Below are 13448 nucleotides of genomic sequence, written 5' to 3' on the forward strand. Positions count from 1 at the left end.
ACACGCAACGATAGCATAGACATTAACGAATTCGCAACATCTTCATTGAAAAACACTGCATCTACTATCTAAATTTGTCTGCCCTTTCCTCGAAATTAACGGAACGAGAACAACTTACTGAACTTTTCAGCAACCTTGCTAGTCAAGTCGCTGCCCGATTGAGACTTCGTAACCGAGTCGTCAGCCTCCTGCAACTTGCGCTGTGCTTTCGCAACGCGGACTTCAATCTCTTTGAGAAGTTCAGTGGCTTCATCTTGGATCTCTCCCGCGCAATCTCGTCCCTCGGCATCCGTGGCGAGATCCGTGGCAATTTCGAAGTATGCCTTTGCCTCTTTGGAATTACCAACTTGCACGTAGTGACAAGCCAAAGCAACATTTTGTCGCGCCTTGAGCAGCATGACTTCTGCTTCACAGTCTACTTCGAATTCCTCGATATGCTTGTCGGCATCTTCGGGCTTGAGCCGGAGCAACATCGGCGCCGTTTCCATCAAGTCCTCGTAGTCGACAGTCGCGGCATCGTACATTCGAGCGAGATCGCCAAAATTCAGTTTCTTATCAGCCTTCTCTTTCTTCGCGCGACCACTGAGCTTTTTGTCAAGCTGATCGCAAACGAACTTGTTTCGATCGATGAGTTTATCCTTAACGATCAGAGATAACGCAATCTCGGTTAACTTGATGCGATCGGCTTTGTCTTCGTCATCCCCCTGCTGATACAGAGCCTTGGCAGTCTCCTTCTCGACGTCGTCGTTGAGTTTCATGCGAGCTTCATCGTAAAAGGCGATTCCCTTAGCGAATAACATGCCCGCCTTGTGCCCAGTGGCGTTCTTAAGCGCGTCAACCTTGGCCAAGCAGTCTTGCGCTTGAGCAATGAGCACGCGAGCGTCGCGGTTCTTGAGCTCGAAGTCCATCGCATGCCATCTAATTTTATCTTCAATCTCCGGTGGTGCCTCAACTTTCATGGTGAACACCTTATTTGATGACAAACCGATCGCGGCTTCCTTCTCCATGGCTTTCAAATCCGCCGTTCGACCTTGTTTGTAGTGCGCAAACCGAACGAGGTCCGCGAGGTCCTCCGTTCGCTCTCGGTACAACTCCAAGCGCTTCTGATCCCCGAGCACACCGAGCTTGGCGTACGCAAGCTTTGCGCGAAGAAGTTTTGTAATAGCACCGACGTAATCCTTCCCTTGCTCCACCGCGCAGACGCCGCCTATGTAGTTGGCGTATGCGTCGCCCTCCAACGCCGTCTGGTCGTTTCCGAGTCGCTCGCAAAACGTCGCCAACTCGTTCGCGTGCGTCACCGCCTTCTTCAAACGACGAAGCATGTGCTGTCTTAGATCACTCCGCCTTCTCTTGACGTTGGTTAAATCCTTCATCTCCATCGCATACGCCCACGCCCGTTCGCTTTGCACGAGCGGAACCAAAAGCGCGCGTTCGTCCGCGATCGTGTTTGCCACCAAAGGTTTCTTCACGAAGCGTCCTTTACCGTGCTTCATCTTGCACGCCTGGTACAAACGAGCAAGACGACGCGCGCAGTATCCTCGATATCGCGCGTAATCGCGGTGTCGTAGCCCGTGCTCACGCTGCGCTGCGGAGATGATCGAGAGAATCTCCAGGGACACATTCGACAGCACAGGTTCCGCGGGCGCGGTGTCGACCTGCATGGTGTCCACGGTATCCATCGCTCGCGCGACCGACGCTACCGACGTCGATTCGTTTCGCGGTCGCGACGCGCGGTGGTCTCGTCGCGAGCACGGACGCGAGTGCACGTTTTGGAATGAAGACTGTCTTAGGGCAACAGAACTCGGCGTGTGCGTTTCTCAACGTTTTGAATAAATATAACAAATGCTTAAATGGCACCGATGTTTTTCAGGAGCGCGGTGTGAGTCGGGAACGGGTCCGATTTACCATCTGCGATCGCTTTTTCGGATAAGCCGTAGAAGTAACCGTTTCGCCAAGGAAATTCCTTGACGCCGCACGGGAAATGTGCGACAGTCTTTGCGTACGCGATCAGTCGATCGACGGCTCCGGGGGCGAATTTCGCCCCAGTGCACGCGGTAGTACCAGACAACAATTCTTCGATCAAAGCCACGACTTCATCTTTGTACGTCGTCGCGACGTCGCCAACCTTGGCGCCTTCGTGTTGAGCGCCGACCAGCATCATCGCGCAAATCCATATCAATTTCTCGTACATGGAACCTTCGTACGTCGGAGCGTCTAAAACGTGGCAACTCAAATCACCGTTATGGAAACGCGCGGCGACGGCGTCGGCCCACTTGCCCGTCGCCGCCGTGAGACCTTCGGGGTTTAACTCAGTTACCCCGTCGGTTGGCTTGTCGCCGAGAGCGGCGACCGCAAAATAAATTAGCGCTTGAGTGTTCGCCCCAAGACCTTGCGCATCGAGAAACTGCTGCAGCATCCCGTTTTGCATGAAAACCAAATCTTCTCTGCGGTCGGCCGGACAATTTTTGATCACATCTTCCAGCACGTCGTTGCGAGTGGCGACGTAAATCGGCCCCGTCTTGGGCTCGCTCGGAAACGCCTCGCCTCGGCGCACGACGACGTCGCCCTCGACGCCCATATCCCTCAACGCTTGCCCGACGCGTCCACCACCGATGATAATGGACGGCATCACTTCACCTTTCGTCGCGTTCTGCGCGCGCGACGTTCACACGTCAGTCATTAATCCACGTCTGCAAATCAATCGGCGCGTGGCGGGGTCGCGTCGATGCGTCCTGAACGCACCGTCATGACGCTCCAGACGCGTCGAACGGAGGTTTTCGCGGCGTGAACGCGAGCGTTAGGGACGATGTTTACTTTCGCGATCGCAGCGTTGGCGTGCATAACGATCTGCGCGCGCTGGACTGAGGCGCTTCTCGACAGGTGGGGGCTTCGTGTTTTTACAAATATCCACACACGAATCACTCGCGTTGGAGCGCTCGCTCGGCTAAGTACAGGGCGCTCGTGAGACCGGTTTGATAGCCCCACGCGGGAGGAACGATGAAGTGTCGTAAATAAGCATCGTCCATGATTTGATCGACGGCTAGGTAGCCCTGCAAGATGTCTCGGACGTTGGCACGAATCTTGCTGAATAAGCACTCGCGCTGCATGACGCCACCGCCGAGGACGATGCGCTCAGGGGCGAGGGTTAAGATGAGATTGACGCACATGCCGGCAAGATAATGTGCGGCATGTTCCCAAATGTCATCGTCATCCGGAAGCGATGCGAGCTCGGCGGCTGAGACGCCCCGTCGTTTTGCCAACGCTCCGCTTCCGACCATGCCTTCCACGCAGTTGCCATGAAACGGACACGTTCCCGCAAACGTTTCCCCTGCTCTCATCTTGACGAACATGTGACCCGCCTCAGGATGTAGCATACCGTGCACTGGTAAGCCATTGCACACCACACCAACCCCGACGCCCGTACCCACGGTGACGTAACAACACGACTCGCCGCCCACGAGATGGACGTGTTTCAACTCGTGTTTCAACGCCCTATGTTCCAACATCGCCGGCGCATTGACGTCCGTTTCAAACGCCAAAGGCACCTGATCGATCGTGTGCAATCGAGCGCGTCCTCGCCACGCCCTTTCCTCCTCCTCCGTCGCGTCCTTTTTCCCGAACAGACTGCCCAAGACGTCGACGTCTTGCCACCCCGCCTTCGGCGTCGTCGTGATGTATCCGTACTTGTCTTTATCTGGATTCAGCTCCAACGGCCCGAAAGTCGCCACCCCGATCGCATCCGCGTCCCACGCGTTGATTTCGATCCACTCTCGTATCGTTCGCAGCGTCTCCTCCGGCGTCGTCGTCTCAAACCTCTGTTCCCGCCCGCCGTCCCTCTTGTTGAAATGCTCCTCCCCTCGCGCGCTCGACGCGCTGCTCACGCTCGCACCGCCCTCGACGTCGATCTCGATCGCGCGCGCGATCCACGTCGTCCCTCCGCCTTCGATCCCGAGCAGTTTCATCCGCCTGCCCATCGCGCGCGCTCGCGCGTCGGCGCGCGTCGAGCAATCCCAATCGTTCGCGCGCGGCAACGACCGCGGTCGGTCGGTCGGTCGGTCGTCGGTCGCGGTCGGTCGACGCGCGTTCGAAATCGCGTACAACGCGTAAATGCGCGCCCAAGAGACGCGCGCGTGCGCGTCGTCATAAGTCTTAAACACTGATCACAAACACGGACACCACGGCCCGATCGCGCGCGCACGCCCTCGCCCTCGCCCCGTCGCATCGACCTCTTTACGCGACGCGAGCGACGAGACATGGGTAAGAAAGGAAAAGGTACCGGGTCCTTCGGTTCCCGACGTAACAAATCGCACACTCTGTGCCGACGGTGCGTGTGCGCTCGAGACGACGCGCGCGACGCGAGGGAGGCGACGACGCGGGAAGACGACGGTGACCCTAGTAGGGCTTTGGGATGACGACGACTGACGACGACGACGCGACGCCGACGCGTCGTTCGCGCGCGCAGATGCGGGAAGCGATCGTACCACATTCAAAAGTCTACGTGCGCGGCCTGCGGGTATCCGTCCGCGCGGACGCGTTCATGTACGTGTGCACGATGCGAAGTCGACTCGACTCGATCGCGGCGGAGCGTCGATCGCGGGCGACGAGCGCCGCGAGACGTGGCGTCTCGCGACGCGCGACGGCGAGCGAGAGCTCGAAGCGCGCGAGATTGGTGACTGACCTTTCCTTGTTTTCAACGCACAGACAACTGGAGCGTGAAGGCGATCGGCCGCAAGACCACGGGTACCGGCCGCATGCGCTACTTGAAGACCTTGCCCAGAAGATTTAAGAATGGTTTCCGGGAAGGTACGGAGGCGAAAAAGAAGGTCGCTGCGTAAACGCGACGTGGTTTCTTTTAGCGGGGAAGAGTAGGGCGAGTTCTTTTAGGAAGACGAATTTCGAGATGAGTAGTGGGTTGTAACACGATGCGTACTCGGTTGGAATTTTACCTCGAACGAGTCGACGACGCGCGGGCGAGACGACGACGCGCGCGTCGGTGGCGCGCAAACGCTTGGATGTCGCGCTAAGCTGGCTATATATTCTTACGACATAACTCGGACTACGAATTTGAGTCGCGTCACATGATGTTGTTGTCGCGCATCAATTTGCGCACTTGCTCGAGCGTCAGAAACATGCACACGTTCCAGCCCCCGAGTCTGGCAAAGTTGGGTAAGAACCCACCGTAGAACGCCATCGGACCCTCGTTTGCGAGCGTCTTCGTGACGCAATCGACGAAACCTTTGTACTTACCCGTGCTATCTCCCATCACTCGCGATTTAACCACGTCCACCGGGCTCCCGACGCAGCACGCGACGAATCCCGCGCCCAACGCCGAGGCGATGTGCGTGACGACGTCGTCCTTCATCCCCACGCCCAAGAAACTTTGCTTGAACTGATCGTACGACGCGAGCTCGGCGGCATTAACAATCGAGTTACGCATGATGTTGGGCGTCAATCCCGTCCACAGCGCGGCGAGGCCCTCTTGCCTGACGATGACGCCGTACGCCCCGACTGCGCTTGGATACTTTTTCGGCGTCCCCGGCGCGAGTTTTCCCTCCGCTTGCATGCGAACCTTGACCAAATCCGTCGGCGACGCCACCATTATCCCAATCCCACCCGTCGTGAGCCCCGCCGCGATTTTCAGGTGCAAGGGCACGTCCCCCACGTGTTCCTCGCCGACGTAAAACGTCTTCACGGGTTCGTACAACCCGATGCGCAAGCCGCCGAACAGCACCTGGCGATGGATCCCCGGGGTGATTCCTTTCCACAGCGCCCCGATCCCCTCCTCCGCCGCCACCGCGCGCATCGTTCCGAGCATCCCAGCGCCCCGGCCGCGCGTCGTCGCCGTCGCCGTCGCGCTCGCGCCTCGCAGCTGCAGTCGCACCTTGACCGTGTCGAGAGGAATCGTGCAAAACTCCGCGAACGACGCCGAGAACGCGCTCGCGGCGAGGCCGCCGAGGAAGGGATTCACGAGCGGCGTTTTCGTTTTCGTTCTCGTCGCCGTCGCGTCGCCCTCGCGCGCCATCTCGAGACCCCGCGCCGAACGCGCGACGCGACGCACTGCGGACGACAGCCCCGCGCGCGCGCCGACCGACCGACGACTGGGCGACGCGGGATCGTCCTGGGGTTCATCCTGGGGTTCAGGCTGAATCCTCGATTATTTTTAGCGATCGTCGAGACGCCCTCTCGTCGCGCATTGAAGGATGCGAATGCGCCGTGATGTGTCCCCTCCGCGCGCGACCGCGACCGCGACGCCACACGGCGACGCGCGACGTCACGCGCGATTGATTTGATTTGATTTGGATTGGATTCGATTCATCGATGGCGATCGCGGCGCGGCGAACGGCGTTCGCGGGCGCGAGCGCGAAGACGGGGAGAGACGCGCGAACGACGCGAACGACGCGACGCGCGGTGCGGCGAACGACGACGCGCGCGAGCGCGGACATCATGGATGAAGTCGGAACGCTGACGGTGTCGGACGACCAACTGAAGCGCGAGCGATACGTGGCGAGCAATCGATTTCGGGTGCAGGAGGGGAAGGGACCGGCGTTTGAAAAGCGATGGGCCGAACGACCGAGCCGATTGGCCAAGCTGCCGGGATTTAGGTACTTCACGCTGATGCGACGAGTGGAACCGCCGAGCGACGTCGCGACGACGTACGACGAAGACGAGGCAAACTACGTGAGTTTTACGATCTGGGAGACCAAGGATGGGTTCGATGGTTGGCGCAAGGGTGACGCGTTTAAGGAAGCGCACGGGGGTGGTACGATTTTTGGGTTCATGTCCATGTTGGTGAGCTCGCTTATGATTTTGAAGGGCGGGCCGAAGCCGGCGTTTTACGACGGGTTGTTGTCGCTCTCCGCGGCGCCGTCGGAGAACTCGAGAAAGTGGCAAGCCGAAGACGGATGGCGACAAATCCCCGCTGACGGTAAGAATCCAATCGATGCCGACGTGTTCGTGGCGATGAATCGTTTCAAGGTTCGCCCGGGCAAAGAGGCGGCTTTCGAGAAACAGTGGGCCGAGCGCGAGTCCGAGCTTAAAGAGATGCCAGGTTTCACGACGTTTTTACTCTTGCGTCGCGATGCGGTGACGCCGGACGATGGGTACAACTACTCGACGTACACGGTGTGGGAAAATCGCGCGGCGTTCGATAACTGGCGCGCGACGAAGAAGAAGCCGGCGGCGCGCGAGGGAGAACCTCTCTTTGAAGGCGCGCCGAAGCCAGTGTTTTACGAGGGCGTTCTAGCACTTCTCGACGCCGCGGGGGCTTAGAACTGCTGCTACTACTACTATTTTTAAAGAATGCGCTTTGCTACGTCTAAAACTAAAGCTTGATCGCGTAAAGCAAATCCTCGACGTCCCGCGTGGACGCCGAGCCAATATCGAGCTTGGCTTGGAGCACGCGTTCGATGTATCCGTACGCTTCCTCAAACGCGCTCGATAACCTCATCGCGTCTTCTTCCGATACCGCCCCGTCACCTGCTTGACACGCCGCGTACTCGCACGCCACGGCGAGTATGGTTCGGATTTGTTCCGCCACCAAAGTCCACGTGGGATCCGGGGAAACCAAACACCTCTTCGTGGCGTCCTGTAAAAACTCGTCGTGCGCCGCGCGAATGGCTTCGAGCGTCATGGCGTCATCGATTTTCTTCATCAAGACGTCCCAGTCGACGTGCAAAATTCGTACGATGACGTGATCGCGGAGAGACGTGATAAAGTGTCGCAATCGAGGCTCGAGATGACGAGCTTTTGCGCCACCCATACCGCTCCCTCGAGCGCAACGAATGTGCTCCGACCACCGCGCCGTCGCAACGGACTGCATCGCGGTGTGCGCGCGGCGAAGTTGTCCGAGAAACACAGCCACTGCGTTGTATTGTGCCATCGTACTTGGAGGAATGACGATATTGTGCGGCCACTTAACGTCGAAACTATATCGAAGAGAGGCAATCTTTTCCAGAGCTCCGGTGCCGATGACGACGCGCGAAAAAATATTTTCTTCCGCCTCGGGGATGATTTCAACTTGCACACCTCGACATTCGGGGAATTCACCCGAGTTGTCAGCCGCGAACGCATCACTAAGTAATTCGTTCAGCGTCGTACTATTCCACTTGGCGTTGATCTTATCCGGGTCGTCAAGAATGCCGAAGATGGCTGAAAAGAAGTGCATCGCCGCGTCGCCAGCGCCGCCAAGGAAGACGGCGCGCAGTGCGTAGAGCTCCTTCTTAATGTCCAAGCTATCTCGTAACGACCTTGATAAGACCACTTGGACCTCTTTAGCACGCTTGAGAATGTGCACACCGATGGACTGCTGGACGGCGAGACTGATTGGGCAAGAGGGAACTTGTGTCGTCAAAAATTCATCGAGCCAAGCGTTGAGCGTTGAGGCGCTTCCTTGGAGCGCCGTCTTCGATCGAACTCGACGTGTCGGAACGATACGAGTCGGTCGAGATAAAATCATGTCTCGCACCACGTCTGTGTTCACATTTCTGATACCGACAAGCGAAGTGGGAGTTTCGAAGATGTTGTTCAGCCCGCTCGTGTTGACTTTGACACCATCGACGAGTGCTCTCGCACGCTCACTAGCGTCGTCGCCACCGAAGGTCTCAGGCGAGGCGTGTATGGCGCTCAAATGCTTGCGTAAATGGAAACAAAACGAATCGATCAAGTGTACGTCCAAGGTTGGTACTTTTTGAGACGTCTCGTTTTCAGTGTGATGCAACAACTCGAGCGAGCGACCGACGTCTAAAATATCCAACATAAACTCCCGAAAGAAGCACGGCGTCTCAATGTCGTGGCGAAGGACGTGGCCGTGAAGCCAATGTTCTTTACTTCCGACGAAATCATCAATAGCTCGGCCTTTGGCGATGAATAACTCCTCAGCTGGATCGTCTAAGATCCCAAACGCGAGCCAGCGTTGCAAGCCTTGAAGGTACGGTTGAATTGTATCCACAAATATTGGCATCGTGACTGCGAAACCATGGATATTTGCAGTTGCTTGGTGTTCCACTGCGAGTTCATACACGGTTGTCAGACAATGACTCGCAGCTTCCGCAGCGGGCGTCCCTTCATGAGGAAACGCAGTCAGGGCGCAGCGCTCAAGCGCGTCGATTTTGGCTTCGAGCCGGCGGACAGTCGTTCTAAGCTCTAGTAGCGTAGGTTGGCCTCTTATCGTGGATTCACCAGCCAGACGCTTTTCAAGAGGAACGAGCGTACTCTTAATCCACTGCGCTCGGGAATCAAGCGCTTGAGTGAACGCCTGAATCGTCGGTCCGAGCGCCAAAGAAGTCTGTTTCATCTCTTTCAAGCGAGTCAGCACCGACGCCATACGACGAATTGAGATCAAAGCGCCATCGAGAGTCATGCAAGACACGTGAGGTAACGTGACACGATCTAGCTCCACGCTTCCACTACGAAGGGCGTGCAGAGCTTCTTGTACCAAGCTTGTTTCGCTCTGTAAATTCTTCGCCGCAATCGAAGCGATTAATCTCTCGTCGCCTCGATGAACGTTGGAATCTCGCAGCACGCTCTGAAACTGTCTCGTCTGCGCGACTATTTCTGAAATATACTCTAACTCGGGTGCTGCTGAAGCCGTTTTGCCCAAATCTTTCGTCTCTGTCGAAGTCTCTGGAGGCACACAGTCTCCGAGTAAGCCGTCACGCCACGAAAATCCGGGATCGTCGCCCTCGCTCGCGTACCCCTCGACCAACCCATCATTGCCACCATCTCTACCATCCGATTGATCATCACTATCATCGTCTGACCATTCAGACAGCGTCGATGCACCACTCGCGTCGTGTTCGTCGTCGTACGCTTCGCCAAACGCGCCCGCCGCATCGCTCGCGTCCTCAAACGCGTACGCGTCCTCACTCGACAACGCATCGAACGCCCCGACGCTCACGGCACCCCCATCACTCATTTCATCCAATGTCGTCGTCATCGGTCGTCTCGACAACCGCAACAGCATCAACGCCACCCGCGTCCCGACGTCTTCGTCCTCGCCGCCGCGCCACCGCTCCCGCAGCGCCTCCATCTTCCTCCCCAACGTCGCCGCCTTCGCGTCCTGCGCCATCGCCTCCATCCGTCGGCGTAATTCATCAATCTCTTCTCTCACCTCGTCCTCGCTCAGCGCCTTGTACGCGTGCACGCGCAGGTGATAATCGCAATATCTTTTGCAGAGTTTAAAATTTCCAACCGCCGGGTCATCGTCTTCGTCGTCTCCGTCCTCCCCGGTCGGTCTGCGCGCGACGGCGACGTTTTGTTCGATCAAACGATCGACCAGCGCATCGATGCGTCGCGCCCGCGCGGCTTGCGCGGCGCTGCTCGCCATGGACGACGCGCGACGTCGTTGACCGACGCGTCGCGGTGTGCGCGCCCGAACCGCGGTCGCGTCGACACAGCGACGCGCGCGCGACGAGCGCGCGATCGACGACGACGACGGACGCGAGCGCGCGAACGATGCGATCGTGTCGATCGCCCGCGGGCGACGCGGCGTGCGCGAGGACGTCGCGCGGGGCGCACGAACGCGCGCGAGTTGGACTTCGAGACGGCGCGAGACGACGCTCTGACGCGCGCGCGCGCGCGCGAATCGACGTGCGGACGCGCGCGGTGGAGGACGAGGACGAGTTTGCGATATTTCGATTCACGCTCGGGATCCCAGGGTTCGACGACGAGGACATACCGCGCGCGGTGGGCGCGCTCGGGGCGCTCGGGCTTTGCGCGAACAGATTCGCCGCCGGTACCGATGGGGCGTCGGATGCGCTGGCGAGGAGTGAAATCGTGGGCGTTGGGCTGTGTTTGGCGTGCGCGCTGGCGCCTGAGCTCGGGCGAGCGCTGAAAGGTGACGAACGGGGGGGCGCGGCGAAGGGGAGGTCGAACGCGGATGTCGACGGCGCGAGTTCGGTGTTCGCGCTGAGCGAAGACGCGAGCGAGAGCGCCAAGGAGGACTGCGCGTGGGCGTCGTATGCGATTTTGACGAACACACTCGCGAGTGGGGTCGTTTTCGTGGATGGGCGAGGGAACGCGCGGCTCGCACGAGGGACGGTGCGCGGGCGGGACGACGGCGCCCCAGACTCGAACAAAGCCGACGTCTTGGCGCGCGTCGGTCGGGCTTGGAGCGAGGTTTCATCGACGATTGGAACGGATAAAATCGCTTCGAGCGCGCCGCCGAGTGCGGAAGAAGAATATCACGCCAGTCGTTGGGAAATTGATCGCGCGGGCGCCAACGTTTGGGGCTTCCTTCCGCCCACCGCCGAAACCGTCTTCGCGCGTCGATCGCCCGAGAACGGCGGCGTGCTCATCGCTTGGAGCGATGCCTCGCGCGGCTTTAGCAAAAAGGATCGCTCTTGGCTCCAAGCCTTGGCGCGCAAGCTCGACCTCGCGTTCGCGTCTTAAATACTCGCGATATTTAAACACGTCTAGCCTAGCGGTGTGTTAGCGAGAGAAAACGCTCGAAAAATGCGTTATTTCGTGCGTCCCACGACGTCTTGTCGGTCAAAATCTTGCGCGCGCGAGCTCGGACGTTCGCACACCTCGACGCGAACGCGCACGAGCGTCCATCCCACGCCGTCGCGCACGAGGGTGCGGAGACGCGAGTACGAAGCGATCGACGCGCGTCCCGAACGCGCAAAGGGTGCGCCTCTTCGGTGAATCCACTCCAATCCAACGCGACGACAAGTTCGAGACACGCGACGACGACGCTGAATGGAGAGCGATTACGGCATCGTCGATGGGTTCGATGAACCTCCACACGCGTTCATCAAATCCTTGTTGTCCAAGCCGATCATCGTGCGCAAGCTCGCGGATAAATTCTTTGGAGGGGACAAGACGCGCGTGGAGGACGAGTACGAGGCGCTCACAGAGGAAGAATTGGACAAGTTTTTCATAAGCGAATTCGGTGGGGGAACGTTTCGAGCGGGACGAGAGTATTCATTCATCTTGTATGGCGCGAGTGGGTACACGGGGTCGCTGTGCTTGGAGTATATCCTTAAGACGGTGCAGAATCTCGGGAGCCGCGTGACGTTTGCGCTCGCGGGGCGAAACGAGGCGAAATTACGCAAGCGTTGGGCAGATGTGACGTCGAGATATCCGACGGAGTACGAACCCGGATTCATTACGTGCGACTTGGCAAATCCAGTAGCGATTCGTGAGATGGTTCTCCAGGCCAGAGTCGTGGTGAACATCGCCGGACCTTTCATGCTCACGCCCGCGGATATGTTGGTGCGCGTGTGCGCGACGTGACTTTTGCGCGAGCGCGTTGAGACTACTATTTTCACGACGACTCGATGACTGACGGACAACCGCGTTTCCCTCAACTCGACGTAGGCCGAAGCTTGTATAGAGTACGATACGGATTACGTCGACGTCAACGGCGAAGTACCGTTCACCAAGAAGCTCATCAAGTATCACGACTGGGCCAAGGCGAATAATGTTCTCGTCGTCCCAAACGCCGCGGGCGCCGGTGGCATTCCGGACGTCGGGTGCTTCTACACCGTTCGTGAGCTTCGCAAAAGAATCGGCAAGGATGTACCAGTGAGCAAGATGCACATGTATCTCTATGGTAGCGCCGGTGGGGCTCCATCTGGGGGGACGCTTGCGACTCGAGCCGCGATGACGGCGGCGATGAAGGACGTCGCCGGTTTGATGGCGAACCCGTTCGCGCTCGGAGGCTCAATCGAAGGCGGTAGCCGGCCCGAAGACGCCGATCGTAACTTGAGTCAAGTTGAGTATGACCCGGACTACGACGCGTGGAAAGCACCGTTCACGTACGCCTTCTATGAGACTCGCTTGATTCGTCGAGCGAATTGGCTCCTTCGTGATCTCGGACGGTTTCCGTACGGTCGCAACCTAAACTATCTCGAACATCTCATCCTGCCGACGGAAAAATCGGCAAGAGATTTACAAAGCTCGAACACAAGCTCGAAGGCCGAGGAAGAGAAGCTGCGCAAGGAGGGTAGATTATTCAAATTGGGCGAAGGTCTCGACGAGTCTGCGCGCGATTCCATTTGGTCTGAATACTGGTTCGACGCCGTCACGCCCGAAGGCGAAAAGATTCGTACTCGATTGACCGGCAAGGATGGTTACGACGAAACCGCACACATGGCTATCGAACTCGCGATTCTGTGCTCGGAATATCGCGAAAAACTCCCTTTCAGGGGCGGCGTGCTCACCCCCGGTGTCGCCGGCGGCGACCCGTACATCGAAGCGCTTCACTCCACCGGTCTCAACTTCGAAGTCTTATCCAACGACGCCAAGGTTGATTTCTCGCGTCTCGCGAACGCAATCGTCGCGTCTTCCGCGGCATGATTTTATCTCTCTTTCATCGTTGTCCGCGCTCTCGAACGTAAATAATCAAGCACGAACTAAACGCTCGCCGTCGCCGCCGAAACAGTTGCCAGAACGACTCACGACTCGACGCACTCGCCGACGCGAGTCCATGCACGTCGTCAGACTCG

General features: G+C 58.3%; 9 protein-coding genes across 9 annotated transcripts; 4 read left to right on the top strand and 5 right to left on the bottom strand.

The window, feature by feature from the left end:
* Positions 1–42: 42 nt before the first annotated feature.
* On the bottom strand, positions 43–1762 carry OSTLU_32815 (predicted protein). Its single transcript, XM_001418976.1, has one exon. It carries the CDS (start codon positions 1677–1679, stop codon positions 96–98), a length of 1584 nt encoding a protein of 527 aa, XP_001419013.1. The 5' UTR covers positions 1680–1762; the 3' UTR covers positions 43–95.
* Positions 1763–1846: 84 nt separating this feature from the next.
* On the bottom strand, positions 1847–2748 carry OSTLU_32816 (predicted protein; the record flags this gene model as incomplete). Its single annotated transcript, XM_001418977.1, has 2 exons — positions 1847–2650; positions 2743–2748. 2 exons carry the CDS (start codon positions 2746–2748, stop codon positions 1847–1849), a joined length of 810 nt encoding a protein of 269 aa, XP_001419014.1.
* Positions 2749–2878: 130 nt separating this feature from the next.
* Positions 2879–3998, bottom strand: OSTLU_32817 (predicted protein). The gene has a single exon (XM_001418978.1). The coding sequence runs from the start codon at positions 3960–3962 to the stop codon at positions 2919–2921; it is 1044 nt and encodes a 347-aa protein (XP_001419015.1). The 5' UTR covers positions 3963–3998; the 3' UTR covers positions 2879–2918.
* Positions 3999–4253: 255 nt separating this feature from the next.
* On the top strand, positions 4254–4835 carry RPL37 (Ribosomal protein L37, component of cytosolic 80S ribosome and 60S large subunit; the record flags this gene model as incomplete). The annotated part of the gene is made up of 3 exons (XM_001418737.1): positions 4254–4324; positions 4463–4539; positions 4702–4835. 3 exons carry the CDS (start codon positions 4254–4256, stop codon positions 4833–4835), a joined length of 282 nt encoding a protein of 93 aa, XP_001418774.1.
* Positions 4836–5074: 239 nt separating this feature from the next.
* OSTLU_16269 (MC family transporter: uncoupling protein) lies at positions 5075–6022 on the bottom strand (the record flags this gene model as incomplete). The annotated part of the gene is made up of 1 exon (XM_001418979.1): positions 5075–6022. One exon carries the CDS (start codon positions 6020–6022, stop codon positions 5075–5077), a length of 948 nt encoding a protein of 315 aa, XP_001419016.1.
* Positions 6023–6444: 422 nt separating this feature from the next.
* OSTLU_32820 (predicted protein) lies at positions 6445–7269 on the top strand (the record flags this gene model as incomplete). The annotated part of the gene is made up of 1 exon (XM_001418738.1): positions 6445–7269. The coding sequence occupies one exon, from the start codon at positions 6445–6447 to the stop codon at positions 7267–7269; it is 825 nt and encodes a 274-aa protein (XP_001418775.1).
* Positions 7270–7321: 52 nt separating this feature from the next.
* On the bottom strand, positions 7322–10066 carry OSTLU_32821 (predicted protein; the record flags this gene model as incomplete). The annotated part of the gene is made up of 1 exon (XM_001418980.1): positions 7322–10066. One exon carries the CDS (start codon positions 10064–10066, stop codon positions 7322–7324), a length of 2745 nt encoding a protein of 914 aa, XP_001419017.1.
* A 536-nt stretch (positions 10067–10602) lies between these two features.
* On the top strand, positions 10603–11388 carry OSTLU_93074 (predicted protein; the record flags this gene model as incomplete). Its single annotated transcript, XM_001418739.1, has 1 exon — positions 10603–11388. A coding segment is annotated over one exon (786 nt), but the record flags the coding sequence as incomplete, so codon positions are not given.
* Positions 11389–11697: 309 nt separating this feature from the next.
* Positions 11698–13299, top strand: OSTLU_16272 (predicted protein; the record flags this gene model as incomplete). The annotated part of the gene is made up of 2 exons (XM_001418740.1): positions 11698–12213; positions 12319–13299. 2 exons carry the CDS (start codon positions 11698–11700, stop codon positions 13297–13299), a joined length of 1497 nt encoding a protein of 498 aa, XP_001418777.1.
* Positions 13300–13448: the final 149 nt, after the last annotated feature.

This window comes from Ostreococcus lucimarinus, chromosome 7, assembly GCF_000092065.1.
Source record: "Ostreococcus lucimarinus CCE9901 chromosome 7, complete sequence".
NCBI classification, from domain to species: domain Eukaryota; kingdom Viridiplantae; phylum Chlorophyta; class Mamiellophyceae; order Mamiellales; family Bathycoccaceae; genus Ostreococcus; species Ostreococcus sp. 'lucimarinus'.

Excerpts from the sequence above, each read along its gene's own strand:
- OSTLU_32815 (XM_001418976.1), bottom strand. The coding sequence starts at position 1,679 with ATGGATACCGTGGACACCATGCAGGTCGACACCGCGCCCGCGGAACCT.
- OSTLU_32817 (XM_001418978.1), bottom strand. The coding sequence starts at position 3,962 with ATGAAACTGCTCGGGATCGAAGGCGGAGGGACGACGTGGATCGCGCGC.